Source organism: Zootoca vivipara, chromosome 11 (assembly GCF_963506605.1).
Source record: "Zootoca vivipara chromosome 11, rZooViv1.1, whole genome shotgun sequence".
In the NCBI taxonomy this organism is placed as follows: domain Eukaryota; kingdom Metazoa; phylum Chordata; class Lepidosauria; order Squamata; family Lacertidae; genus Zootoca; species Zootoca vivipara.
In genome coordinates, this window is record NC_083286.1 from 36,567,127 (window position 1) to 36,593,942 (window position 26,816).

The following is a 26,816-nucleotide window of genomic DNA, read 5'->3' on the forward strand; positions in this document are numbered from 1 at the left end:
TGTGACTGGCACTTTTTCAAAATTCCAGGTGTGTCCTCTGGTCCAAAAAGGTTGGTAACCCCTGCGCTAGGGCATAACCCATTGCTGTGTAAACACAGGATTACAATTGACAGCTGCTTTAACTGGAGATGGTCTTATAATCTTGTGGTGTTTCAAGGACCAGCAAGCTTTTATCTTCTTGGGCAGATGAGTCTTCATATGGTGAACACTGCTTGGGGCTTTTAAACTGCTGGGCGTGTTTTAATATCTGTTGAGCTGGTTTTTATATTGCTCAGTTTTATATGGTTGTTTTATTAGGGAAGTGGTAGTTTCATTGTTGTAAGATGCTCTGAATAATGCAAATACATGAGAAAGGAGAGATATAAATCAGAAAGAAAGAAAGAAAGAAAGAAAGAAAGAAAGAAAGAAAGAAAGAAAGAAAGAAAGAAAGAAAGACTGTATGTGCTTCAGTTGCATAAGCTGCAGGGCAGTATCTGGGAGAGCTTTGTTAATACTTGCAACTAATAACACTATGCATTAGAGCCTGGACTGCTAAGTAGCCAAGGCATCTGCTTGGAACTCAAGTATGCAGTCTGTTTGGAGCACAGTGTTATACACATGCTGATGACACACAGCTCTGTTTTTCTCTAACATCTGAACCAGGAGGTGTTGAGCAAGTCCTGAACCACTGCCTGAACTCAGTAATGGGCTGGATAAGAGCCAATAAACTGAAGCTGAAGTTTAGCAAAATGGAGGCCCTGTGGGTGAGTGACTGCCAGGTCTGGGGAAATGGTCTGTTGCCTGCTTTGGATGGGGTTTCACTCCCTCTGAAAGAACAGGTGCATAGCTTAGGGGAACTCCTTGGGGGGTACTACTCAGGTGTCTTCAATGTCTTTGAATGTATTTTGCCAGCTTTGGCTAGTGTGCCAACTACAATTGCTCATGGACAGGGATTGCTTGGATACAGTGGTTCATGTGTTAGAAACTAGATTAATAAATAGACTTGATTATTCTAATACACTTTATATGGGGTTGCCCTTGAATTTGGTCTGGAAGCTGCAGGTGGCCCTGGGTGCAAAATTATTGGGGTGCAAAATTTCAAAAGGAAAGTAGTAGTAATAATAAATCATTATAATAATGAGTAATTATATATCTTTTAGGAGACATCTGAAGGCAGCACTGTATAGGGAAGCTTTTAAGGTTCAATGTTTTACAGTACTTTATTTTTATATACAGTATGCTGAAAGCCACCCAGAGTGGCTGGGGCAACCCAGTCAGATGGGTGGGGTATAAATAATAATAATAATAATAATTTAAATACAAATTAGTGTGCCTTCCTCCTTGCACAGAAAATCTCCCAATGTTTGCATGGGCAGACTGAGGAGTGGATTTGGGCAACAGCTGGTTGCTAGGGTGCCCTCTACATGGGCTTTAGAAATATACCTGCTTTCCGCCGTGCTTGGTGCTCACTGTGCAGTACGCCTGCCACTCATGTAGGTCACCAAGCTATTGCCTGTTTGTTCCGTCTACTGGCAGGCGGTGGAGAGTATACTTGCCTTGCCTGAGCACTGGCAACCCATGCTACACCACTTGCAGCTTGTGCAGAAAACTGCTATGTGATTGTTCTCCAGGGCTATCAACATGCAACGCATGTGTTGAAAAAATTGTATCTGCTGCCAATTTGCTAATGGGCTAGATTCAAGGTATTCAAGATTTCTGTTTGAATCCAAGGCTGCAGCTATGGGAGAAACAAGACCCTTTTGGGGAGTCCATGCTGTGAACTCCTCCATCGTAGGCCCAGGTTGTACACATGTGTTAATAAACCATCTATCATAAAGACATCACAGTCTCTGCTGTGCCTCATTCCAAAAAGCAGCACAAAGCCTGGGTAAGCCCCTGGAATCTTGGACGCTTGGAGATTTCTGTGCTGGAAGTACCAAACAGCTTCTACAGACTAAACCAGCTCAAAATTAAGTCCCCCTGATTTCCAGGGGAATCAGAGATGTCTTTTCTGACCACGAATGCCCATTTGTGTTGTTGCACACATCTCCTTCCCAAAGCGTTTGGATATGAACGAGGACTCATTTGAAATGCATAAATTAAATTTAGGAATATAGGCATTTACGAATAACACACCCACCGTCAACATTAATACCAGCAAAAGCTGGCGTGTCCTCGTGAGGCGCAAAACGGTCGTGAGATACAGCTGTCAGGAGAGCCTCCAGCAGCGGGGCTACCCTATTTATTCGCACACACCAGGTCCACAATCGCCATTGCTTTCCAAAGGCACAAGGGCCGTGGCGAGGGGTATTGTTATGTTGGGAGAACGGTGAGGTTATTGTGCTTTTCGGGTACGGTGCAAGTCCCTCAGCGAGGGAGGAGCAAGAGGCTAAGCCTGACGTGCGCTGCCTGCGTGGCTTGAATAATAGGAACATTGTTTGAGCGAGAGGGATAGTGAAGGCGCTCCTGGCAGTCAGGAGAGGGAGAAACTGGAGAAAGGAGGCAATCTGGTCGGGCCGGAGACAAGGGGTGGGGGAGGAAGGGCTGTGCAAACGGCTCCTGCAGCCCCCACCGCCGCCTCCCCACACCCAGGGCTGGCGTCGGAGAGGAGTCTCCGTCTGCGCCTGGGTGCAGTGTGTGTGCGCGTGTGTCGTGAGGGGGGGGGAGAGTCCTGGAGGCGGGGCAAGAGCTGAGCAGCCGGAACGCAGCTGCCGCCTCTTCCTCGTCGTTGTCGTCGCCGCCGCAGCGGCTTGTAAACAGATCCGGGGCCTCCACGTGACCGCCTCAAGTACCTGTGTGAGGGGACTGTATTGACTTGCCTCTCGTATTGTCTCCGGCAGGCAAGCAGCAGCAGCTAGAGGAGCCACCGCCGCCGCCGCCGGGCTCATGACAACAAAGCCGAGCGGGAGAGCGCGAGGGGAGCGCGCGCCGCGGCGGCCGTTGCAGTCGCTGACGACTCTCTGGCGCCTTCTTAGCCTATCTCCCTCGTCGTCCCTTCCCCTCGCATCCCACCCGGCCCTGCCAGTAGCGCAGCATCCTTCCCTTCACGTTCCCTCCTTCCCTGCCCACCGCCGCCGCCGCTAAAATGGCTGAGGCTGCTGGGCAGTGACTTGAGCGCCCTCCCAACCTATTCCCGGTTTGGTGGTCGTGAGGAAGCAGGGAAGCTGCCCTCCCCCCGGCCACCATGAGCACCTTCGCCTTGGAGGAGACTTTGGAGGCGGACTGGGTGGCCGTGAGGCCTCACGCCTTCCACGAACGGGAGAAGCACAAGTTCGTCTTCATCGTGGCCTGGAATGAGATCGAGGGCAAGTTCGCCATCACCTGCCACAACCGGACGGCGCAGAGGCAGCGCAGCGGCTCCAGGGAGATCCGCCGCGGGGGGAGCCCCGGCCTCGAGCACCAGCGAGCCGCCGCTTGCTCCTCTTCCTCCATGGTGTACGGGAGCCCCACCGTACGCAGGAGCAGCCCGGCCTGGAGTACCGCCGAGCCTGGGCAAGCCAGGAGCCCGCCGGTTTCTCCCGCCCGGGCCGAGCCGTTGCCTAGGAGCCCCGGCAGCCGAGTGGCGGAGGCGCCGCCGCCGCAGAGGAGCCCGGCCCGGGCGAGGAGCAGCCCTGGCCGGAGGCCTCAGCCTGCTGCGAAGGCGCCGCTCAGCCCCGCGGCCTGTGCGGCCGAGGACATCGAGGTGCTGGAGCTGGGGAAAGACGAGCCTGCGGGAGGCGCCGCTTTCCTGCTGCCGTCCCCGCTCGCCGGGCCTGCAGCCGTCCCGCAGCCGCCTTCCGCGGCCGCTTCGGAAACCGAATCGCCGTCGGGCGAGGAGTGCAGCTGGGCCGGCCTCTTCTCTTTCCAGGACCTGCGAGTCGTGCACCAGCAGCTGTGCTCAGTAAGCTCCGAGCTGGAGCCCTGCTTGCCGGTCCTTCCCGAGGAGCCGTCGGGCATGTGGACGGTCCTCTTCGGAGCTCCGGAGATGTCGGAGGAGGACATGGACACTTTGTGCTGCCGGCTGCAGGTCTACCTGGGCCACTGCCTGGACACCTGCGGATGGAAGATCCTCTCCCAGGTGCTCTTCACCGAAACGGACGACCCGGAGGAGTATTACGAGAGCCTGAGCGAGCTGCGGCAAAAGGGTTACGAGGAAGTGCTGCAGCGGGCCCGCAAGCGCATCCAGGAGGTGAGGAAGGTCCCCCGTTCCCCCCCCCCCCAGTGCTGATAAAATAGAAATCCCTTCAGCCCGATCCTGAGCATGCTTACCTGGAAGCAAGTTCCCCTGAGTCCCATGCAACGTACTCTCAGTATAAGGTTTCGTTGGGTTTCTGTCTCCAACTCTGCTGCTGCTCTGACTATATTTTCATGTAAAATCTTTATCGGGTGGGAAATAAGAGTTCGGAGAAGGGCAGAAAGATGCTAAAGGTTGAATCCTGTGCATTTTTTTTAAAAAAAGACAGTCATGTGCTTCCAAGTAAACTTCCAGAGGGTCTGGCTTTCTGTATCTAAGGCCCTTTTTGTATCTTTCAAAAACTGGTGTATTCTTATACTTAATGGTGTCTTGACTTTTTAAGGATGAGTCATATGTTTTTATTTTTACTGACTGGGTCAGTGAGGTGGGTGGGTACTGGGCTTGACCATGTTTACTCTGGTACTTGGATATGTTTGCCAGTTATTCTGCTAGCTAGACACTATTCCTAATACAGTACAGTACAAGGAAATGGATCAGTCAGAACTAAATTGTCCTGTCAGATTCACATCTAAGATCAGCATCAATATGAGGTCAATATCTTCTATTCACCTTGTGCATTCTTGATTTATAGTTGGTGGTGGATACATCAAACAATACTTCGTATTTTTTTTATTGGGCAAAAATTACATGCATCAGTTTGCACCAGATACTGAATTTTTAAATATATTTCTTTCCATTTAGGATGAAATCATATTGTTAGTGAACTTAATGAGGAAGATAATTAGTGAATGATGTTTCCGGCATTGTCAATTTTGAAGCAGAGGGCCAACATTTTGCCCACAGTATTTCATTTCTGAGTTTATCTTTGTTATCTTATTGTGTGAATACCTCACAAGTCTGTCTAGTTGTGCTTTTCATGAAGATATATATTTATTTGGAATAAGAGGTTGGGTAAGGACTAAAAATAGTTTCACTCATTTCCCAAGGAACTAATTACTCTTGTTTGCCCAACATGCTTGTCAAGTGAAACTTTGCAACATGAAGTGAAGGCCATGCTTGGCTTGAATTAAGTGTGATTCTAGACTAGAGCCATTGGCTTGGCTGCTTCAGAGTTCTCCTGATGATTATATGCCTTTTATTGTATGGTGGCATTTGTAGGAAATGCTGGTTGTGATTATTTTTAGGAAAGGTGTGAGTTGATTCTTTCAATTGTTTAAATAATCTACATGGATTGAAGGCTGCTAACATTAGTGAAAAATCTCTTGTATTTGTGATTTAGTGTTAATTGGTGTTCATTTTACATTTAGTTGACCTGGGAATCCTATTGCCAGGGTAATGATTAGTAGGTGAAAATTCAATGCCTTCTGTGTTTCCTCTTTCTTTCTTTTTTGGTTTTAGGACCATGTACAGCTGTTCAGCTTCTCAGAACATTGTTGCCACAGGTATATTCTTTTGGCATGAATAAATGCAAAACTTCACTTCTGACTTTTTTTTAAAAAAGGGATGGTAGAAAACATCTGGTTGTCTAAGTGCCTAAAAACTTTGATACTGAAAGCTAGGAAAGAGTAATTGTTACCATCCGTAGTAACAAGCAAGCAATTTCAGTAAAGTTTCTACTGTAGTTCTGTGGGACAAATACATTATGGAGAAAGAGAAAATGTGAGGTAGATCCATGAATAGGTGAGATGCTAAGAACCAAAGGAAAATGTGTGGAACCTTCCAAAATAATGCGAAGTAACCTGTAATGTAAAAAAAATGTAAAGGACCCGCGGACGGTTAAGTCCAGTCAAATGTGACTATGGGGTTGCAGTGCTCATCTCGCTTTTAGGCCGAGAGAGCTAATGTTTGTCCACAGACAACTTTCCAGGTCATGTTGTCAGCATGACTAAACCGCTTCTGGCGCAACGGAACACCGTGACTGGAACCAGAGCGCACAGAAACACTGTTTATCTTCCCGCTGCATCAGTACCTATTTATCTACTTGCACTGCCATGCTTTCGAACTGCTAGGTTGGCAGGAACTGGGACAGAGCAGTGCAGGGATTCGAACCGCAGACCTTCTGATCGGCAAGCCCAAGAGGCTCAGTGGTTTAGACCACAGTGCCACCCACCACAACCTGTAGTGTAGACATGACCCAACTGGATAGGATATTGTGTTTAATTGCAAGGCAGCCCTCTTGTCTCTTGGTGACTCAATTAATTTAATCCAGTGAATATTAATCCATATCTGGTGACAGTATCTCTGTTAGTGTATGTATGCGGTGTAAATTGACCCATCTTTAATTAAAATGTGCTTCATATTTAAGAAAGAAGATCATTTAGGTAGCTCTCTGTCCTTTGGCTCTCAGGTTTCTACTGTCTGTTGCATGCTTGATAGTGGCTTTCTTTGAAACAAGAAGCTCATATCTCATTTGGCTAAGTTATTCCATGATAATGGAACAACAGATGACAGCCATTTAATATTAATGTGTAATTCTGATGCAGTGCTTTTCCATACTTTAGGATGAGACTCTTTTCCTGAAATATGAACCTAACCAAGCTCATATATATTTTCTTTCACATTACTTTTGCCACCTGCACTTTGAAAGGGACTAGAGATGGAGATAGGGATAATGGATTCTGGCATTTGTGTGATTAAAAAGGTAGTAGAACTTTCAGGAAAATGTAGCTTTGGTTTCAAAGGGAAACTATAAAAGTTGACATTGTTCATAAAATGATATATTGTGAACTGCCTTGTGCTCTTTTGATGAAGGGTGTTATACAAATTTAATAAACATTAATGGAGATAATATTTTATTAGCATAAAACAAATGAAGAACATTACAGAAAACAAAGATATTCAGAAATGTCTGATGTTATTAGACATGCTAAAACTCTTTCTAACTGACAGATTCTACTGTATGTATGACTCAACTTGTTTGAATAAAATTCTTATTGTTTTAGACTGCTAACACTGCCAGTCCTTTGTTCAGTTGGTTAATATATGATTAAGTTTAACTCTGCAACATTTAAAACTTGTTCTGATCAGTTCTGTACTAGATTTATTTTCTAAATTATAAATCTTTCTAAATTATGCAATGCTTTTTAATGAGGCAGTGCATTAGAATCCAGGTTGCAAAGATCAAAATTGTAAACAAATAAAATATGAGGACTTCACTGTAAATGTTCTTCAAGGCATGAAAATAAAAGAATGGCTATGATTTGTGCTAAAAAGAAGTATAGTAATTTTTAAAAAAGGCCAATCACACAGAGGGAGCGGAATTCTGGCCTGTCTTCCCACACAGGAGATTTATGTTTAAAAAGAAAGCATCATTTGCTTAAGTTCTTCACTATGAAGTCAAACCACTGGAAAATCACAGTGCCCTCTGTTGCAGCAGAGACTGGTAACTCATAACTGCTGCCTCCCACATGATTTTCGCTGTGTTCGCAGAACTGAAGTGACCGCTTTGGGGCACAAGCCTGGGCAGTGTGTATGGAGGTCGTGGACTGCCCAGATGACAAGTCCTCCCTCTTGGCCTTCCTGATGTCCAAGGAAAGCACAGCAATACATTTGCCACCAGCTTTACTGCAGGAGTTGCCGGAAGGAGGCATACAAGGCGCCATCCATCTGTATTCTACTCCAGATTTGAGTAGGGTTTATTCCTTAGTCTTTTTTTTCCTCCCGAAGATGTTGCACAAAGAATCAGTTACAGATTTTTCGATGGGGTTTACTCCCAAAGCCTTTCTCATGAATGCAGAAGGCAGCAGAGGTTTAGGATCAGAGTTTTCCCTCTCCCACCTTCCCAGGTTGATGAGCCCCATCTTCCCCTACTTTACATGCCTAAGGGATCAAGGTGGACAGCTCAGTAGCCAAGTGATTTCCTCTACCTGTGATTTTAACAGTGCAAGCCTATACATGTGTACTCAGCAGTAAGTCCGATTGTTCTCAATAGGTCTGACTCCTTGATAAATTTGTATACAATTGTAGATCAAGGTGCTTTTAAAAAAACCTAGTAAATGTTAACTCCAGGCTTTTCATCCTTACCTATCCTTCTGCAGCTTTAATCACAATGTAATAAGTAAGTGAGGTGCAGTCATTTTATTTTATATAACAACTGTAATGCTTTATCTTTATTAAAATACTTTATTAGAGGATCAATAATTCAAATGGGCATTAATGACTGCATTTGTACTTTAGAAAAGATAAAACTTCTGCTCAATTAAGCCCAGAGTAATCTAGAATCCGAATTGATAAAGACTGTGGCATGTGTTGTGTGGGGGCGGTAGGCCTTAAAATGCTTTTCTTACTGCTTATCTCCATCTGAAATGTTTTAAACTGAGCTTAGGTTGTAATAGTCTTCTACTCCAATGTACTGTAACTGTCATGTTCTCAGTTCCAGAGACTGATGACATCCTGATAGTAATATGTGTTTTCTGAGAAGATTTAACTGTGTAAGTTACAAGAGTGTACATGGAAAGATGTTTAAGAATGCCACCTAATATTTGTTACAAGATAAAAAATTGTGCAAAGTCAATGCCTTTTTATCTGGGATGAAATGTACCCTGAAAAGATGCATGTGCATCAGTCACCCTTGCAAGTTTTCTGTGCCTTGGACAGTGGCTGATCAGACAGCAGCATATTAGGTTCAGTGTCACTCATGACACCAGCATCAGCTCTATGCTTAGAATCATAGAAGGGACCATGAGGGTCATCTAATCCAACCCCATGTAATGCAGGAATCTTTTGCAACGTGGAGCTTGAATCCACAACCCTGAGATTAAGCATGCTACGCTCTACCACCTGAGCTATCTCAGGAATGCCATTGGTAGGAACAACTTTGCCTGTTGCATGAGTGTCGCTCATTGAGCTTGCTAAGATATAGAAGACTACCTGGAGGAGGAATAACTGGAACACCCTGATCACTGTTGTTGGTCATGGTGTAGATCTCGTTTGGGACCTGCATAGAACAGGGTGTAAAATTCATCCTGTAGCTGTGGGGGAGATTGTGAAGAACAAAGGGAGAGACAGGGAGAATGAGCAATAGATCTCAGCCGGAGCTCATAGTTCCTCAGTGGCTGTACGTGGGTGGGGGCAGAGGGAGTGGTGCTACCTGTATGTATAGACAGCACTTGTGCCTCAGGCTCCCCTATCTCATGTGGGAAGGAGAGGAATACAGTGACTCTGTGTGTGTGTGTGTGTGTGTGTGTGTGTGTGTGTGTGTGTGTGTATATCTATATTCATCCCTTGGGGTTGCACTGGAATCCAGAACATGCATGCAGTTGTTCCTCTAAAGCAGGGGTCCCCAGACTTACCGCGCGGCGGGCCGGTGCCCGCCGCGCCGACCGCACGGTGGGCCGGAGGGTAGGGGAGTGCGTGCGCAGCGGGCTGGAGGGCGGGGGAGTGCGCGCCCGTGCGCATGCGCACACGCACACGGGCGGAAAAAAAATCGCCGAAAATCGCTTGTGCGCATGCGTATGGGCCTCCCCCGACCCGGAAGTGCACCAGAAATGACCTCTTCCGGGTCGGGAGAGGCCCATACGCATGCGCACAAAGGATTTTCGGCGATTTTTTGCTGATTTTTTAGATCGTCGCTGCGCCGCGCGCTGTGAGAGCGGGCGGCGGCAGCGGGCGGCGGGGGTCGTCGCGGGCCGGATTGGAAGGCCGATTGGGCCGCATCCGGCCCGGGGGCCGTAGTTTGGGGACCCCTGCTCTAAAGCAAAACTGCTGATGAGTATTTGGCCAGCAGTGGCGAAGGCTGGGGGCAGAGTGCCTGGCCTTTGCTAACTGGGAGCTTAACTGTATAGGACTACAGTGAAGGGGGGAAGTATTTGATCCCCTGCTAAATTTGCCCGTTTGCCCTTTGACAAAGAAATGACCAGTCCATAATTCTAATGGTAGGTTTATTGTAGCTGTGTGAGAGAGAATAACAACAGGAAAACCCCCAGAAACCCAGAAGACAAAAGGGGTAGGTAGGAGACAAGGGAGAGGATAAAAGGTAAAGGTAAAGGAACCCCTGACCATTAGGTCCAGTCGTGACCGACTCTGGGGTTGCACGCTCATCTCACATTATTGGCCGAGGGAGCCGGCGTATAGCTTCCAGGTCATGTGGCCAGCATGACAAAGCCGCTTCTGGCAAACCAGAGCAGCACATGGAAACGCCGTTTACCTTCCCGCTGTAGCGGTTCCTATTTATCTACTTGCATTTTGATGTGCTTTCGAACTGCTAGGTTGGCAGGAGCTGGGACCAAGCAACGGGAGCTCACCCCGTCACAGGGATTCGAACCGCCGACCTTCTGATCAGCAAGCCCTAGGCTCAGTGGTTTAACCACAGCACCTGCTTAGCCTGGCAGTCCTACCCTGTTTCTCCGAAAATAAGACATACCCATAAAATAAGCCGTAGCAGGATTTCTAAGCATTTGCACAATATAAGCCATACCCCAAAAATAAGACGTAGTGATAGATGCAGTTCTGGAGGGCACCAAGGAAGAGGCTAGGCTGGATACGTAATAAAAAATAAGACATCCCCTGAAAATAAGCCACCGTGTTTTGTTTTGGGAAAAATAAATATAAGATGGTGTCTTACTTTCGGAGAAACACAGTAGTTGTGGAGTGGGGTGTTGGCTGTTTGGGTCGAGAGTCCTGAGGCAGGAGTACTTTTCAGGGTTCTAGGTAGAGAAGTGTTAATAATGTCCCAGAAGGTTCTGAGGACAGTTTAGTGCAAAGTTCTCATTTGCAGCTCTAAATAGTGTAACACAGGGACAGAGAGTTGTACCCTCTGTCATATGTCTTATTTGAATTATGGTCTTCCTGTTGGAGGTTTGGTGTGCTGTGATTTGGTGCTAACATTATATCCCATGTTTGGTGGTCCTCAATATAGTGGGGATTTTTAAAGCCCCCCTCATTGGAAATCAAAGGGAGGAAAATCCCTTGCATCATATCCCACTGTGCTGTCAGAAGTGGGATAGCTCTGATCTGGAGGATTATGGGGTATGGTATAAGTGTGTACATTCCTTGCTTTATCTTGTGATGCAAGTTTGTGATCTCACAGTTTTAGTTACCATATACAGTAGTACCTTGGTTTACGAACTTAATCCGTTCAGAAGTTCGTTCTTAAACCAAGGTGTTATTAAACAGAGGCTTGCTTTCCCATAGCAGCGGGGGACTCAATTTACAAATGGAACACCCTCAACAGGAAGCGGAACATGTTCTGTTTCCAAGGCAAAGTTCACAAGCCAAAACACCTACTTCCAGGTTTGCAGCGTTCTTAATCTAGTTGTTCGCAAACTAAGCTGTTCTTAAACCAAGGTACCACTGTATGTCTACTTTTTGCTACTGGTGAAAAATAATTGATATATACAAAGTAATATAATAGAGTATTTGAGAGCATAGTATAATCTACATTCTGTCTACCTAGGCAAGATAGTCAAATCAAGTGGTGAATATGTTAACAGTGGCTAATAAGTAGGGTTGGAATGTATAAAAACCAGGTTAAAATATTTATTCAGGTATTAAACTTATAGTGTGCCCTCAGACCTGTCACTGTTCTCCAGCCTTGATTTTTGTGAGGGTAGAAAGCCACTCTTAAGTTCCATGGAGGGATGGATTATGGATGGGATAAAAAGTAATGAATAATGTCTCAGGAGTGTTGCTGCCAGGTGGGTCAGACAGATGTCATATTAAACAAAATTTGTCCTGCATATTTTAGAGAAGTCCTTTATGCATTGTCTTTCGTTTTAAAACTTGGTACTGCAGCATGTAATAGCCTATGGCCATAACTTGCTGGTGTAACAATTTACTTTATTCAGTGGGTACAACTGTGGAGGGTTTGTGTACACAGCACACTTTTGCCTAATTCTCACTCCCTTGTCCCAATTCCCCTCTACCTTTATACCACATTGCAAGCTGTTTATAAACTCTACTTAATTTTACAAGTAGTATGTCATAAGATACTGGGTACTTCTGCTTTGGGGAGGAGCCAAAAGACAAAAGCCCTGCTGTGTGAGCAGAGCTAGCCAGGCAGTTCTGTCAGTCGAAGCCTTAGTTTTATTGAGATTTCTTTGAAGAATATAAAAGAAATATTGTGCAAATAATAAATGCAAGTGTCTTCTTGCATCTTTTATCTTGGAATATATATTCTGTTCCATCAGATGCTTATCTTGGCATCTTTTAGCTTAGTGACTGTCCAGAAAAGATTTCCACTGTAAGCGTTTATGAAAGTTCTTTAAGTTCTGTACAGTATATTGATTACATATTGTAAAACCTTTAAAAGGCAGTCAGGGGCATGGACATTGCTTTCCCCTTATACCCACACTTTCCACTTTACTTTTAAATAAGTAAACATCAAGGCATAGCCTTATAGAGTTTTTATACAGTACTTCAATTGGTAGATAAAACAGCATGAGAAGTTGTATTCCAGTTTGGAATATACAAAGGTAAATTATGTTTTGTTTTGTCTTGATATGAACTATGCATTTCTTAGTAGGGGCTGTTAAACTGTCTGATCAGCTGTTTCCTGTTCATGGTTTTAGAATATGGTTTGCGTTATTCATTGTTGTTTGAGTCACTTGATTAAAACATAAGAACAAGGATATGGAGGAACAAAGATAAAGAGCTCTTGTCCTTTGACTGAGCAGGATTTTGGGCATACTTTGCATTCAAGGACCTAACACTTCAGGTTTTGGTACCATGGGATGGGGTAAGGAGTACATAGCGTTGGAGAATATCTGCTGTAGTACATCTGCTGATTGAGAGGTGGTGAGGCCTGAATGCAGAGTCTACTGAGCTGGCTAGACCTGGCCTCTGAAAAACTGGGGCTGCATACATACCATACATTTAAAGCACCCCTCCCCCAAGAAATCCTGGTAGCTGTAATATACCACTAATAGTTCACAGAACTACAGCTCCCGAGATTCTTGGAAAGTTGGGAAATGTGCTTCAAATGTGCTTTCAATTTTCTCCCTGATTATAATATAAAAGTATGATCCACCTCTTCATGAGCACAGCTGCAGGTGCACAAAAAGGTCAGCATGGGACTCAGTGGAGCCCAGTTCCCTGCTTCCCTCCCTCCCCCACATTGCAGTCTGCCAAGCCATTACTGTACTGGGAATGGGAGGCTTCTGTGCACCTCCCACAGCTCCTTGCCTGGTACAAATTACTCACGTTTAGTGTACTTCGTGTGGCAAGTCTGTGCGCACCCACAAAGTGACGGGAATGCGAACAGCGCACTCTGATAAGATTTGTGGCAGTCCCTCTGTGCATGGGCAGCTGTACCTTCTTGGGAGTAGATCGTGCTATGTATTTTTCTATTTTACTACTTGTTTAAAGGTAAAGGGACCCCTGACTATTAGGTCCAGTCGTGACCGACTCTGGGGTTGCGCGCTCATCTCGCATTATTGGCCGAGGGAGCCAGCGTATAGCTTCCAGGTCATGTGGCCAGCATGACAAAGCCGCTTCTGGCAAACCAGAGCAGCACATGGAAACGCCGTTTACCTTCCCACTGTAGCGGTTCCTATTTATCTACTTGCATTTTGAGGTGCTTTCGAACTGCTAGGTTGGCAGGAGCTGGGACCAAGCAACGGGAGCTCACCCCGTCACAGGGATTCGAACTGCCGACCCTCTGATCAGCAAGCCCTAGGCTCAGTGGTTTAACCACAGCGCCACCTGGGTCCCTCACTACTTGTTTAGCAGTGACATATTTCAACGTCTTAAATATTTACAGACAAACTATACATCTTCAAGCTCTGGACAGTTTAGAAAAACAAATTGTCTTTCTTAGTTTCTACTTGTTAAATTTTCTTTATCAAACTAGGTTTCTAACTTTAGGAAGATTTCATCATAAAATTGTAGAGAACATAGAAACGATGCAGAATAGATATTATATACTTCTACATAAAATTAGTTTGCAGAGGTTTCTAAAGCAGGATGGATTATTATTATTATTATTATTATTATTATTATTATTATTATTATTTATTACAGAAAGAACAAAAAACTTAGTGCAATGTAGAAATGGTATAAAAGGTAAAGGGACCCCTGACCATTAGGTCCAGTCACGAACGACTCTGGGGTTGCGGCGTTCATCTCGCTTTACTGGCCAAGGGAGCCGGCGTACAGCTTCTGGATCATGTGGCCAGCATGACTAAGCCGCTTTTGGCGAACCAGAGCAGCACACGGAAACGCTATTTACCTTCCCGCCGGAGCGGTACCTATTTATCTACTTGCACTTTGACGTGCTTTCGAACTGCTAGGTCGGCAGGAGCAGGGACCGAGCAACGGGAGCTAACCCCCATTGCGGGAATTCGAACCACCGACCTTCTGATCGGCAAGCCTTAGGCTCTGTGGTTTAGACCACAGCACCACCCGCGTCTCTAATGGTATGTCTTTTGCTAAATGACAATCCCTGTGACAGGGTGAGCTCCCAGTGTTTTTCCCAGCTCCTGCCCACCTAGCACTTCGAAAGCACATCAAGTGCAAGTAGATAGATATGTACCACTCTGGCGAGAATGTAAACGGCATTTCCGTGTGCTGCTCTGGTTCACCAGAAGCGGCTTACCTTTAACTAACCCCTATTTCAAAAGCCATTTAGGAGTGATGCTACTGCTGGCTGAGCCAGCCCAAGCCTGGCAGAGGGGATCAAAGCCTTTAAAGTAGAATATGACTTACTCTACCCTTTTTGCCATTGTAACTTCCACTGGGTTGCTAGGTCACATGACTGAGTGGAAAGAGTTTGGAATAGGAGTAAGTCTCCCCCCCCCCCCGGGCCACCAGACCCCTTTTAGGGGGCTTATGCCAGCTTATTTTTTACTTGGACAGGATGAGGGACTTCAGGCATTAAACCCAGAGTGAGCCCAGCCAGAGATTTGCTTCAGACTCCTCTCATTCTGTCAGACCATGGTTTCGAATGCCTCCCTAACACGGTGTATTTCCTCCGTGCTTGACAAAAAATTGGAGATCAAATATTTTAGGTCACAATCCTAAACACACTTATCTGGCCTCATTGAATTCAGTATGACTTACTTTTAAGTTGGATTGCCCTGTTGACCCCTTTTTAGTTTCATAACTTTATGCAAAAGAGAGAGAGAGAGTAGGATTAAGTGATACTGGTGCTATTCACCGAGGTATCAGAATACAAAACTTGAAAATATTAGTCATTATATCTGGTTGCATTTTGATAGCAGGAAAAATGTGTTTATGATTTGATGTATTATTATTTCTCTTTATTTAGCTCCTAGAGAAACACAAGAATACAGAAAGCATGGTAGAGCTGCTTGAACTATATCAAATGGAAGATGAAGCATATAGCATTCTTGCTGAAGCGACTACAGAACTTTATCAGTACTTACTGCAGCCATTCCGAGATATGAGAGAGCTTGCAATGCTCAGAAGACAGCAGATAAAGGTACACATTAACATAAATCTTATAATTTAAATTTATTTATTTAGAAAAATAACAAAGGGGATAAAATTAATATAAATCTTAAAAGGTGTTATATGTGTTTATACATAATCTGTTTTTGTCTTTTAGAAATTTTGGTCATTTTCAAATCACCTTGTGATGGTTCTGTTTGAAATTCTTGAAAGCTTGAGTTCTGTATTTACTTGTATGTTCTGCCTGTCTTATATTTAGTGCATGGATTTGGAGAGTTTGGAATTTTTATTTGGAATTCCATATTTTTATTGCTTTTATTGATTGATCTAAATTCTGTGCTGCTTTCCTGTTAAAATATCCAGAGTGACTTAGAATAAAAATGGGTCCAGTTAAAACAATAAAAACAGTACAGGTGGTAGCAGCCATATGCAGCAGAATAGAGATCTAGTTAAAGTCAGGTGAACATCTGAAAATGGCAGAACCATAGGCCAGTGACTAGAATTCTTGAAGAATAAAAAGCCACTGACCTGCTGTGTAAAAAAACCATTTGTGTTTGGGTGCCAGATCAGAATGGGTCCTGATAGTTAATGGTGCTCATAAAAACTAAAATTGATCCTCTACCACAGAGCTTTCCAAACTTTTCATGTTGGTGACACACTTTTTAGACAAGCATCATTTTGTGACACATTAATTCAGTTTTACTACCGGTAGCAAATCAGAGGTTAAACTAACCCCTTTCCAGTCCCGGGAGGAGTGCGGGAAGCATTCGCGTGACACACCTACACACTGCACCTGACACACTAATGTGTTGCAACACAGTTTGGAAAGCTCTGCTCTACCACCCGTAGAATCCCCAAATAACCCCCAAAGGGAAAACTTGTGATTGGCTGATGGTTGTTGATATTTATAGTTGTTACAATAGTCTGCATCAAAGGAGGGCTTCTAATGTTATTAGAGTTGATCTAAAGACTGCCTCCTACAAGGTGGCTGGGACCACTCTTCTTATAATGAAGCATTAACCACCTGAGGTGTTACTGAAGTGCTTTGTCCTACTGTCATTCTGAGTGTAGCCCTGAGCTCTTTGACACAAGAAGCTTCATGCTGTAGGTGACTGTTTAGAGCAAAGACTTAAGCAAGGCAGGGCAAGGGACTGAGCAGTGAAGTACCCCACCCCACCCCCGCCTTTCTCATTTGAGTTATGTTTACTCTCATTGCCTCAGATATGAGAACTCTTGATATATGCAAATGTTCCACTCTGCACATGACCGCTTTTGCATACAGCCACTATAGGCAAACGCCTCTAAGGACATAAGAACAGGATCAGGCCATTGACCCATCTCATACAGCATCCTGTTCTCACAGGATGGAGAGCCCACAAGCAGGGTCTGAGTGTTGATTCCACTTCAGCAGAGCCTGTTCTTTGTTCTTCAATATGCTTGGTTATTTTATCTTTCAAAAAGTTTGCCTGGGACAGATGGAACACACCTCTAGCTCTACCTTTCAACTACAGTCATACCTCGGTTTAAGTACGCCTCGGTTTGAGTATTTTCAGTTTAAGTACTCCGTGGACCTGTCTGGAATGGATTAATCCACTTTCCATTACTTTCAATGGGAAAGTTCGCTTCAGGTTAAGTACGGACTTCCGGAACCAATTACACTCATACTTCGGGTTAAGTATGCTTCAGGTTGAGTACTCCACAGACTGTCTGGAACGGATTAATCCACTTTCCATTACACTACTTTCAATGGGAAAGTTCGCTTCAGGTTAAGTATGCTTCAGGTTAAGTACAGACTTCCGGAACCAATTGTGTTTGTAAACCGAGGTACCACTGTATGGGTTTTGAGTCTATAGCACAGGGATAGTGCTATCCAAATGTTGGACTATAACTCCCATCATTCCTAATTGCTGGTCACGCTGACTGTGGCTAATGGGGGTAATAGTCCAACAACATCTGGAGGGCACTGTGCTTTAGTAGCTAATCACCTACATCAGAGGTTTTTAACCTTCTTGAGTCCACGGCTCCCTTGACCAACTACATTATTTCTGCAGCATCCATGTGGGACTCAGGAACCCTGTTATGTCGCCCCTTGCTTGCAGAGCTGGCAGCCTCTCAACCCTTTTTTAAACACCCTCCCATTTGGAGTGTTTCCTCAGCCTCCTCTCCTCTCCCCTCTCCTTGGGCGTTCTCTGAGCAGCCGCAGCTGCCACCCCTGGTCTTTTAGCCTCTCCCCCCCTCCCCAAAGAGAGGTGCCTTCTCACATTGCCCCACAGGGGCCTGGGAAACACCCCCTGGCCAGCCCCAGAGGCACCATTTGCCTAGGGAGCTTGTAGCCAGGGCTGCTGCAATAAACAGTTGTGCAAGCCTTTGGGAGGCAGAGACACAGGAGGGCATCAGAAGAGGGAGAGAAGGAAAGAGGGTCAGAGGCTGGTGTTGCCGACGACACCCCTGACTATCATTCAAGGCACACTGGTTGAAAACCACTGACCTACATGTTTCAAAGTATTTCCCCCACAGTTGCCTCTTTCTTTGAACAAAGGCTGGAATCATGTAGGAGACACCAGAGTCCATTTTAGAAGTTGGATTTTAATTTTAATAGTCATGCAAGCACATTTCATATAGAAAATCCTGAAACAATAATAATACCCTTTAAAAGACAGTTCTGTGGATGTACTTTGATTGGATGTACCAATCAAATTTTCTGTAGCGTGAATTCACCTACCAGTGTAATAAAACCTTTGTTAAAGCAAAGATGAGTTGATGTTTCATTTTGCTCTTGTCCTTTGTACAAGGAATAGTTAAAAATTTAGGCACCCTAGCATTTTTATAGTGTTCTAAGGATAGGGAACACAGGGTATAATTGTGTTTAATGAGTAAGATTGCTTTCCTAATATGCCTTTTTATAAATGTCTTCAAACCAAACCAGTTAGATCATTTAAGGGGTAGAGTTTGGGAGATGTGGCAAAATATGCTTTTAATATATGAATGGCATGTTATCCATACTAACATGCTAATCATTTTCATTTGTGAGGAGAAACAGCCCAAGTTAAGCATGCTCTCCCCACAAAAAAGTGATATATTACAATTGCAGACCCATGCAAAAGCTTTTCATTAGAAGTAGGGTGGGATTTGTGCAACTACTCATGTGATACTTGATTTGCAGAGTGCCTCTCAGTGCAAATTATGTCTTGGAAATTTTTTCTTCCAGACAGTAGCATTCTGTGGGAGCTTTGATTGCTTATGAATTCTTAGCAAGTAGCTGTATTGTTCACCCTTCCAAACCTTTATCTCAAGAGTGGGTCTCATCCTATTACCTGATTCCTTCCATTGGTAGAAAACAGATGGAGTATATGAGTGTGCTGTGACTGAGCTTGTCACTTCAAAAAGTCAGTTTCTCATGCTTTGATCCGATGCACATTTATGAAGATTTACCCATGCTGTAATGCTTACTTAGATTAGTAGCTAGGAGCAAATAATTTAGGAAACAATTGTAGTCTGCCTGCAGTGATATTCTGCTAGAAGCTCAACTCTGATTAAAAACAAACAAACAAACAAACAAACATTAATGTTCCCAAATCTAGAATTTGCTCGTGAGATTTATCTCCCTAAGTTATTTCTAAGCCGTTCTGGAAAGCACATGATCATTCATCTGTTCTTCCCAATTAAATTATTTCATCTATATAATAATTGTTAAACAGTTTACCTTTTTGAAGTTTTCTGTGTAGCCTTTAAGCTTTGATGGTTGATATAATGGACTGATCTGTTTTAAGATATCCATAGAGAATGATTACCTGGGACCTAGAAGAATTGAGAGTCTACAAAAAGAAGATGCAGACTGGCAGCGGAAGGCCCACATGGCTGTGCTTTCTATTCAAGACCTCACTGTTAAATATTTTGAAATAACAGCAAAAGCACAGAAAGGTAATGGAGTTTTACTGCTTAATATTTTCCAATGAAGACCTTTTAAGAACTAGGAAATCTTATTTACATGATCCAAGGTCTTATAGCTGCACCTTCTTACTTTGTCTCAAATCACTGTCATTGCTTTTTTTATGAATTGCTTGTAGAGATGGACAAATAAGACTTCATCTGGTTTGTGTCACTTTTCACAAGTATTCATCTGTAGATTAAATCTGCCCTTCCATGTGGATTATAAAAAATGGCACAGGTTTAGCACATTCTTTTCATTAAGTACTTACAATATGAGGTCTAACATTACATTTATTTATTTTTTTAAAACCCATATACTAGCTGTCTGGGATGGCCAGAAAAAATGCATTAAAATGGGTCCAGTGTTGCCCATGCTAGCAATGGAACATGATGATTTTGTTTAAGGAAAGGAGGGAGAGTGAGAGAGATGGGATTGTACCCAGGGAGGCAGCCATATTTTTTCCTTGCATTGTAACAGAGAGTCTCCCAGGAACATTGTATGGTAAAAGATGGCAGGCTGCCTCCATGGAGACAGTCATGCTGCTTTTGTACAAAGTCCATTGCACAATATGGACAATGTGGATTGATGCAATGGTTCTTGGCTCTTGAAGCTTAATCATTTTGGAAAAGTGAAATCTTACAGTTTCCTTCTTTCTCAAAGTCTTCAAAAACATTTACATGATGGTTCATAGCAGTAGGGAAAGGGCTGGCATAGGCTTTAATTGAGTCATTTCCTTCCTTCTCACCTCTTCTTTCTTCCCCTCCCTCCTAGGATATTATTTCTATGCATTATAGTGTACTGGCCACTTCTCAGAGTGATATTCATTTATGCATCCCTCTGTCCGATTCGTTCTTGTGTTCATAGCCTTCAACTTACTCAACTCTTTCTCAGTCTTGAGGTATTAAGATTTCACACTAAATTTGTAGAGATCCCTTAGATTTTTTTTAAAAAAACATGCTTGGTTTGTGATTCAGTTTGTAAACTGAGTTCTTGTATGTTCGGACTGAAAATGATATTGATGTTGAAAGATCTTGACATTACTGCTGCTATAGGCTGCTAACAAAGTGAACAGGGATTTTTTAAACTTCTAACGTATACATTAGTCTGTTCCTGTTAATTAATGTTCCCATTGTTCTTGTGAATTAATTAACTTGTAGAATGATGCCAGATAAGAAGCAATGTAATATCTCATTAACAAGTAAAATCTTTGTGAAATGTATCATTGCTCTTGGGATCTGTCACTAAACAGGTTATCTGAAAATACTAGTTCAAAATTTGCTAGACATGTAAAACATTGTGATGTTTCAGTCTTCTATCTTGATTACAAAATGGCATCCGAATGGTGACAAAGTTTACTGCCTTCAGGAACCCTCATGCTGTGTTTGGTGATGTTATGTTGAGAGGCATCTGAACCTATACCAAAAAAGTTCAACCAAACTCATGTTTTGGTCCACCATATTGATTCAGAATGGCATCTGGCATCCAAACATTGACAAAGCGTGCCACCCTCACCTCAGAAACTCTTGTGCCAAGAACAAATGGACAGACAGACAAACCACTTTCCAAAATATATAGTATCTTTTGGATATACATTTTCTTTAGGGGGCAGTAAATTCATTTATGTCCATACCTGCCCAACCTTAGTCCCCATATGTAGAGCTTCTCTGTCTGATCCTGTGTAGGATTATGTCCTTGGCTCAGGAGCAATAAAGATTTTGTTTTATTTCTGCACACAAACATATGCTTAAGTCCAAGCTTTGTAATGAAATATGAAGCATTTCCAGATATGACAAATCTGCTGTTGTTGTTTTTTTTAAAAAAATGTTTTTTACAGCTGTATATGATCGAATGCGAGCAGACCAGAAAAAGTTTGGTAAGGCAGCTTGGGCAGCAGCAGTGGAACGAATGGAAAAGCTTCAGTATGCAGTGTCTAAGGAGACTTTGCAGCTTATGAGAGCAAAAGAAATCTGTTTGGAACAGAAGAAACATGCGTTAAAAGAAGAGGTAATTTTTCAGAGTAATCAGATTTTTAAAGGACAAAAATAAATTGGATTGTTACCTCAAACTGCTTTGAAAAGAATATAAAATCCGCTACTACATTGACATTGGAGAGACTGGATTTTTTTATATATACATAAATGAATTTATCTTTCAAGAATGCAGAAGCTAATTGTGATTTATTTTCTATGAAAATTTGAATGGCAAGATAGTATCAACATTCCCCCCCCCCAACTTGGAAGTTATCCTTGTATAGATAAAAGTCATTTCAAAATATGGAGTGTCCCATTTGTGCTTACATTATTGTGACACTTGCCACATTTCTTTCCTTCCTTCCTTCCTTCCTTCCTTCCTTCCTTCCTTCCTTCCTTCCTTCCTTCCTTCCTTCCTTCCTTCCTTCCTTCCTTCCTTCCTTCCTTCCTTTTCTTCCCACTGTCACCCTGTTGTCAAAATGCAGCTTATAAGCTCTTGAGTCAGGAGCAATCTTTTTGATTATAAAACTCTGGAAGTGGCCATACACATTGATGGCATCATTTAAAACTTTAGTCTCCATTTGCAGCCTGTATGGAAAAAATACTGAGCATTTTCTGTCCCCCCCCCCAGAGTCCCATTTTACAATGAATAACATGAACTGATTTGTACAACTGACACATTGCAAAATCTGACTTCTGTATCTCTCACCCACTGCAATTTTTTTGCTCCATAAGACGCACCTGACCATAAGACGCACTTGATTTTAATAGGAGGAAGGGGGAAAGCCCTGTTTTTTTGGGGGGGGGGATCAGCTCACAGTTGTGCAGCTTCTTTTGCAAAGAGGAAAAGCCCAATTTTTAAAAGGATCAGCTCAAAGTTCTTGAGTTTACTTTGCAAAGGGAAGAAATCCTGTTCAGCTCACAGTTCTGCAGTTTCTGATAATCTAATCAGCCAGATAATCCGATCAGCCAGTCACATCTTGCTGGGGAAACAAACAGCCTCCCTCTGCAGAACATTCAACAATGGAGGCCTGGGAAAGGGGGTGGGGCCAGAAGGGAGCTAGAGTCCCTTATCTCCCTTCCCAATCTCTTGCAATCAGCTGCTCAGTGCTTCCTCTTTCCCTCTTGTTAGCCTTTAGCTCTTTCTATTATTATTTTTAAAAAGCACGATCTGCTTTTCACCTCTGGGCAATTCGGCTTTAGGGACCACGCACTCGCTCCTTAAGACGCACAGACATTTCCCCTTACTTTTTAGGAGGAAAAAAGTGCTTCTTATGGAGCAAAAAATACGGTAATTGATTCTGATTCTCTTGAACATTTTGAGGGACATTTATCAAAGAAAGTGCTTATTCACGTTGAAATTTATTACCAGACATGCATTACTGCAAAAACTAGCTCTGTAAGTAAATACTACTTCAGTAATTCATTGGAAGTTTGAAGCAAACAAGTTGTTTCAACATGCTTGTTGTGAATTAGTGCATTAGTTTTTTTAAATAAATGTGCATGCTATTATATACATAGATTCTCTGGATGGCAAGCGAGAGGCCTTCAGTGTAACCATGGATTAAGGCTGCTGTTAATAGACAGGTCAGATGATAGAAATGTAAAAACTGCTGTTGCAGCTCTATCCCCTGTTTTTTTTCATGCCTCTGCTTTCCTTCCTACTTTTCCAATCCTTGTTGCCTTTCCACCAATGGTTTTAACTGAGGACAGATTGATGAGGCAGAAAATGTAGGTGGGGAAAAAAGAAGATTTTCTTCCCATCTTGTTTGATCAGCAAAGTCAACAAACCACCTTAGCTTCAGGATTTGATTGTGGTACCCTCCGTCAATTACCAAAGAGGCCGCGCTCTTCAGGTAGCAGAAACCTAATCTTCCTGTCCATGATTATTGCCATAGGTTTTGCACACATACCCCTTTCTGGATCAAGACTGATTCATTAAACCATAGGTGCCAACTCCCTGGGTGCCTACAAAATTCCCCATGAAGGGACCAGGCACCCACAAATTTTGGTGCACCCATGGCCCCGGGCACCCATGCTCATGGGGGCAAGTTAGCACTTCTGCATTAGACTGTCTCTCCTTCCTTCCTAAGGCGAAGGACAGGTTTATTTCCGTTTCATTTTCGCCCTCTCAGGAGGCTGGATTGTTAAGCCACCATGGGCAGCACACACTTTTTCTGCAGATTAAGGGTGGTCTTTCCCACCTGTCTAAACAAGTAGTTAAACCACATTGTAAAAGAAAGGTGGTAGCCCAAAGGTCAACAGTTTCCATTTTCCCATGCCTCCTGGCTATGGCTTACTGTCCAGGAAGAACTTTGATTGTGGTTGTCACCGGTTCTTTTTTGGACCAGTGGGTACATTTTGAATTTTGAGAGAGTGCTGGGGGCATCCGTCACAAAATTGTTGCCTGGGGGAGTGGCATAACACAACAAGGTTGTCATGGGGGGCATGCTGTAACAGAAAATTAGAGTACTGTCATGGTGAAGCTTTTCCCCTAACTGTATTTCTATCCTAGAAAATGCTTAACCTGTTGAATTTATGCCCACCATACAGCTGTCAAAGGTACAATAACCCTGTTCCCGCCCTGCAGTACCAAACCTAAGCCTAGGCTGCCATCCTATACCCACTTAACTGGGAATAAGCCACATTAAATGCAAAGAGACTTGTATCTTAACTAGACGGTACTGTGAATCCTTAAAGAGTGCCTGGTCTTTAGTTCTTACACAGCAGGAGACATGTTTACGCTTCTTTGCAAAATTTTAACATTTGTCTTCTGGGATAGGGGGATTCTTTAACATACACCCATCCTTATTGTTTATTGTATTTGCTGAAAATAAATTACAGTATAGGGACTTTCAATTCAAAGCCTAACCCTTCAATGTTGCTTCACTGCCCAGAGTCTTCACAAAGATAATGATGGTAAAGGTGTTGCATCAAGTCTGCAAGGTTTTCACATATATTCCTATCTAGACAACCTGCTGGTCAGGTCCCCTTTGTTGCTTCAAGCGAGGGAGGAACTTGTTACAACATAGTTTGGGGATGGAATTGGATAGTAAACCTCGAACAACAGCATTGCTATGTGTGTGTGTCAAAGTGATCAGGCCAGAAAAACAGATGGCTCAGGATATTTCTTTGCACATGGAATGCAAAGGTATCAGCCTGTGGTCTTCCTTTGCAAGGGAATAAAAGGACAAACAACCAGACCAAAAATGAAGGCTCAAAGCTTTATTATTTAAAAATACTTACCCAGTGAGGTCTCCTCTCCCTTGTGAAGATTGACTCTAGAGGAAAAGGAAAATAGAAGTTGGAGTGAAGATACTACCCTACCCAGCACACTAACCCTAAATTCACACACAGAGGATGGAGTACATCCACACCCACACCCCAAGGACCTGAGCTAGAGATCCTTAAGGAAAAAAACAGGAAAACCATGAGGCCTGCAGATACCTGGTGCCTCTTTGGATTTCTGCAGTTTTAAATCTTCTCTGAATTGCAATCCTTTGCTTGCATAGGAACATCCTCCATTTGTTTATAGCAAAGTCCACATTGCCAGCTCACTCATCTGCTAGGCTACATCTGTTTCTTTGCTTCTTAGCCCTCTTTAAGGGAAATCATTCTCATAAAAACACATATGTAACTCCTGGTTTCCATGAAGTCAATAAGGCTTGTATTATTTCTTATCAAAGTTGTTACATTCTGTTCTGCAAAGTTCACAAACAAATTTCAATCCAACTGGGTTGAAAATGCAACTTTAACTTTCAAAACGATATAATAGAATACAGAGATAAGATGCATGTTTTAAAAGCATTATATGTAATGCTTGAACATAAATTTATCTTAACAAACATGTACTTACTAGGTTGCCAAATCCACAAGTTGGGCTCTAGTGCTTCTGCTTACTAGGGTTGCCAGCTGACTAATACAATGTTTAAAGATACAATATGCATTTTAATTGTGACAATGTAACCAACAAAATGTGCTTGGTCTCCTGATTTCCAGCATCAAAGTTGTGCTGTGGGCCAAGTTCCACTCTCGTCACATCCACTGGCTGTCCTGATTGTTTTAGACTCAATACAGTAGTACCTCGGGTTGAGTACCCAATCCATTCCGGGGTGCCGTTCGCACCCCGAAAAGTACTCAACCCGAGCAGCGAAGCGCCGATAGAGCGCATCTGCACACACGCAAAGAGTGCAGGAACGCTTATGCACATGCGCACGTGGCGGAACCCGTAAGTAAACACTTCCGGGTCTGACGAGTACGCAACCCGCAGCGTACTCAACCCAAAGTATGACTGTATTGCCCCTAGGGGCTCTGGAAAAGACCATCTAGTTCCCCCTCCAGTCATTTGGCAGTCTCTTTTGCCTTCACCCATGTTAGCCTATGGACAATACATCAGTGAAATTACAGATCAACTGAGGAAGGTGTAGGGGAGAATGAACTAGGCCTCATTCAATGCACAGGGAGTCCAATCTCCTGTCCTACAAGACTGAGTACATTCTGGGAACCCAGAACAAATAGGAGGATTTTTTGAGGTCCTGCCGATAGATTTGGGTGGGTAGGATGTTTTGTTTTGTTTTGTTTTTTTGCATTTTTCATTTGGATTCAGTATTTTCTCCAACTGACCCTTCCTTCCTGCCTAAAGTTAACTCCTCATTTCACTGTTTGCAGGAAAGATTGCTCTCTTCCTTTTACATAAACTCTCTCATTAGAGTGGTCAGGACATTAACCAGATGTTTGAAGGGCTCTCACAATATATCTCTAAAGAAATTAGCTAATTCAGAAATCTGACTTTCTGTTCATCTTTCATTCCACAATTTTGGGTAAAAATATGTGCTTCTCTACTTGATTTAGAATCTAGATGGTTCAGTGCCTGCATCACTACAGCATATGAGGCTTAGTATCTCCCTTCACCCCTTAATGTTACTGCTCTTTTTACTAGGGCTGTAGCTACCTCTGCTGCCTGTTCAACTAATGCCTCTTCATTGGAAATGTGCATGGTCACTATATGGGCTACTCCAACCACTTTTACCAAGCATAAAATCGACTATGCTTTAGCTGAGGCAATGTTTGGGGGAAAGGTACTTTAAAAGGTTATTCCTGCTTCCTAGTTTTCATGGGTAGATGGGTGTTTCCTGTCCTCAAGGGCTGAGCTTTGGCACATCCCATGGTGGCACTGGAGACCTCCTAGACATCATCCAGAGAATGAATCATTGGATATTTGCTATACATGCTCCTTCTAAAATAACTTTGGAAAGACTCCAGGCCCGCCTCTGTTGGTCGCCTTTATTTGCCTCTTTAAATCTGGTCTTGGATATTTTCTCTGGTTCTTGGACCTCTGGTTTGTGTCATGCCCTATAGAGGGAACTAATGGTTCTCTGTCATTTCTCCTTTCTCTGTGTTACAGTCTTGTCATTGT

The 26,816-nt window shown here is 43.4% G+C and overlaps 1 protein-coding gene across 2 annotated transcripts in view; it reads left to right on the forward strand.

The window, feature by feature from the left end:
- The first annotated feature begins 2,438 nt into the window (after positions 1–2,438).
- Positions 2,439–26,816, forward strand: part of JMY (junction mediating and regulatory protein, p53 cofactor) — a 43,584-nt gene continuing 19,206 nt past the window's right edge. The window contains exons 1-4 of one of the 2 annotated variants that reach the window (XM_060280248.1): positions 2,439–4,147; positions 15,357–15,530; positions 19,270–19,420; positions 21,265–21,434. In XM_060280248.1, the coding sequence (XP_060136231.1) occupies positions 3,164–4,147; positions 15,357–15,530; positions 19,270–19,420; positions 21,265–21,434 (1,479 nt within the window). In that variant the 5' untranslated portion in view covers positions 2,439–3,163. The remainder of the gene's footprint in view (positions 4,148–15,356; positions 15,531–19,269; positions 19,421–21,264; positions 21,435–26,816) is intronic. The other variant, XM_035099530.2, reaches the window with a different exon arrangement.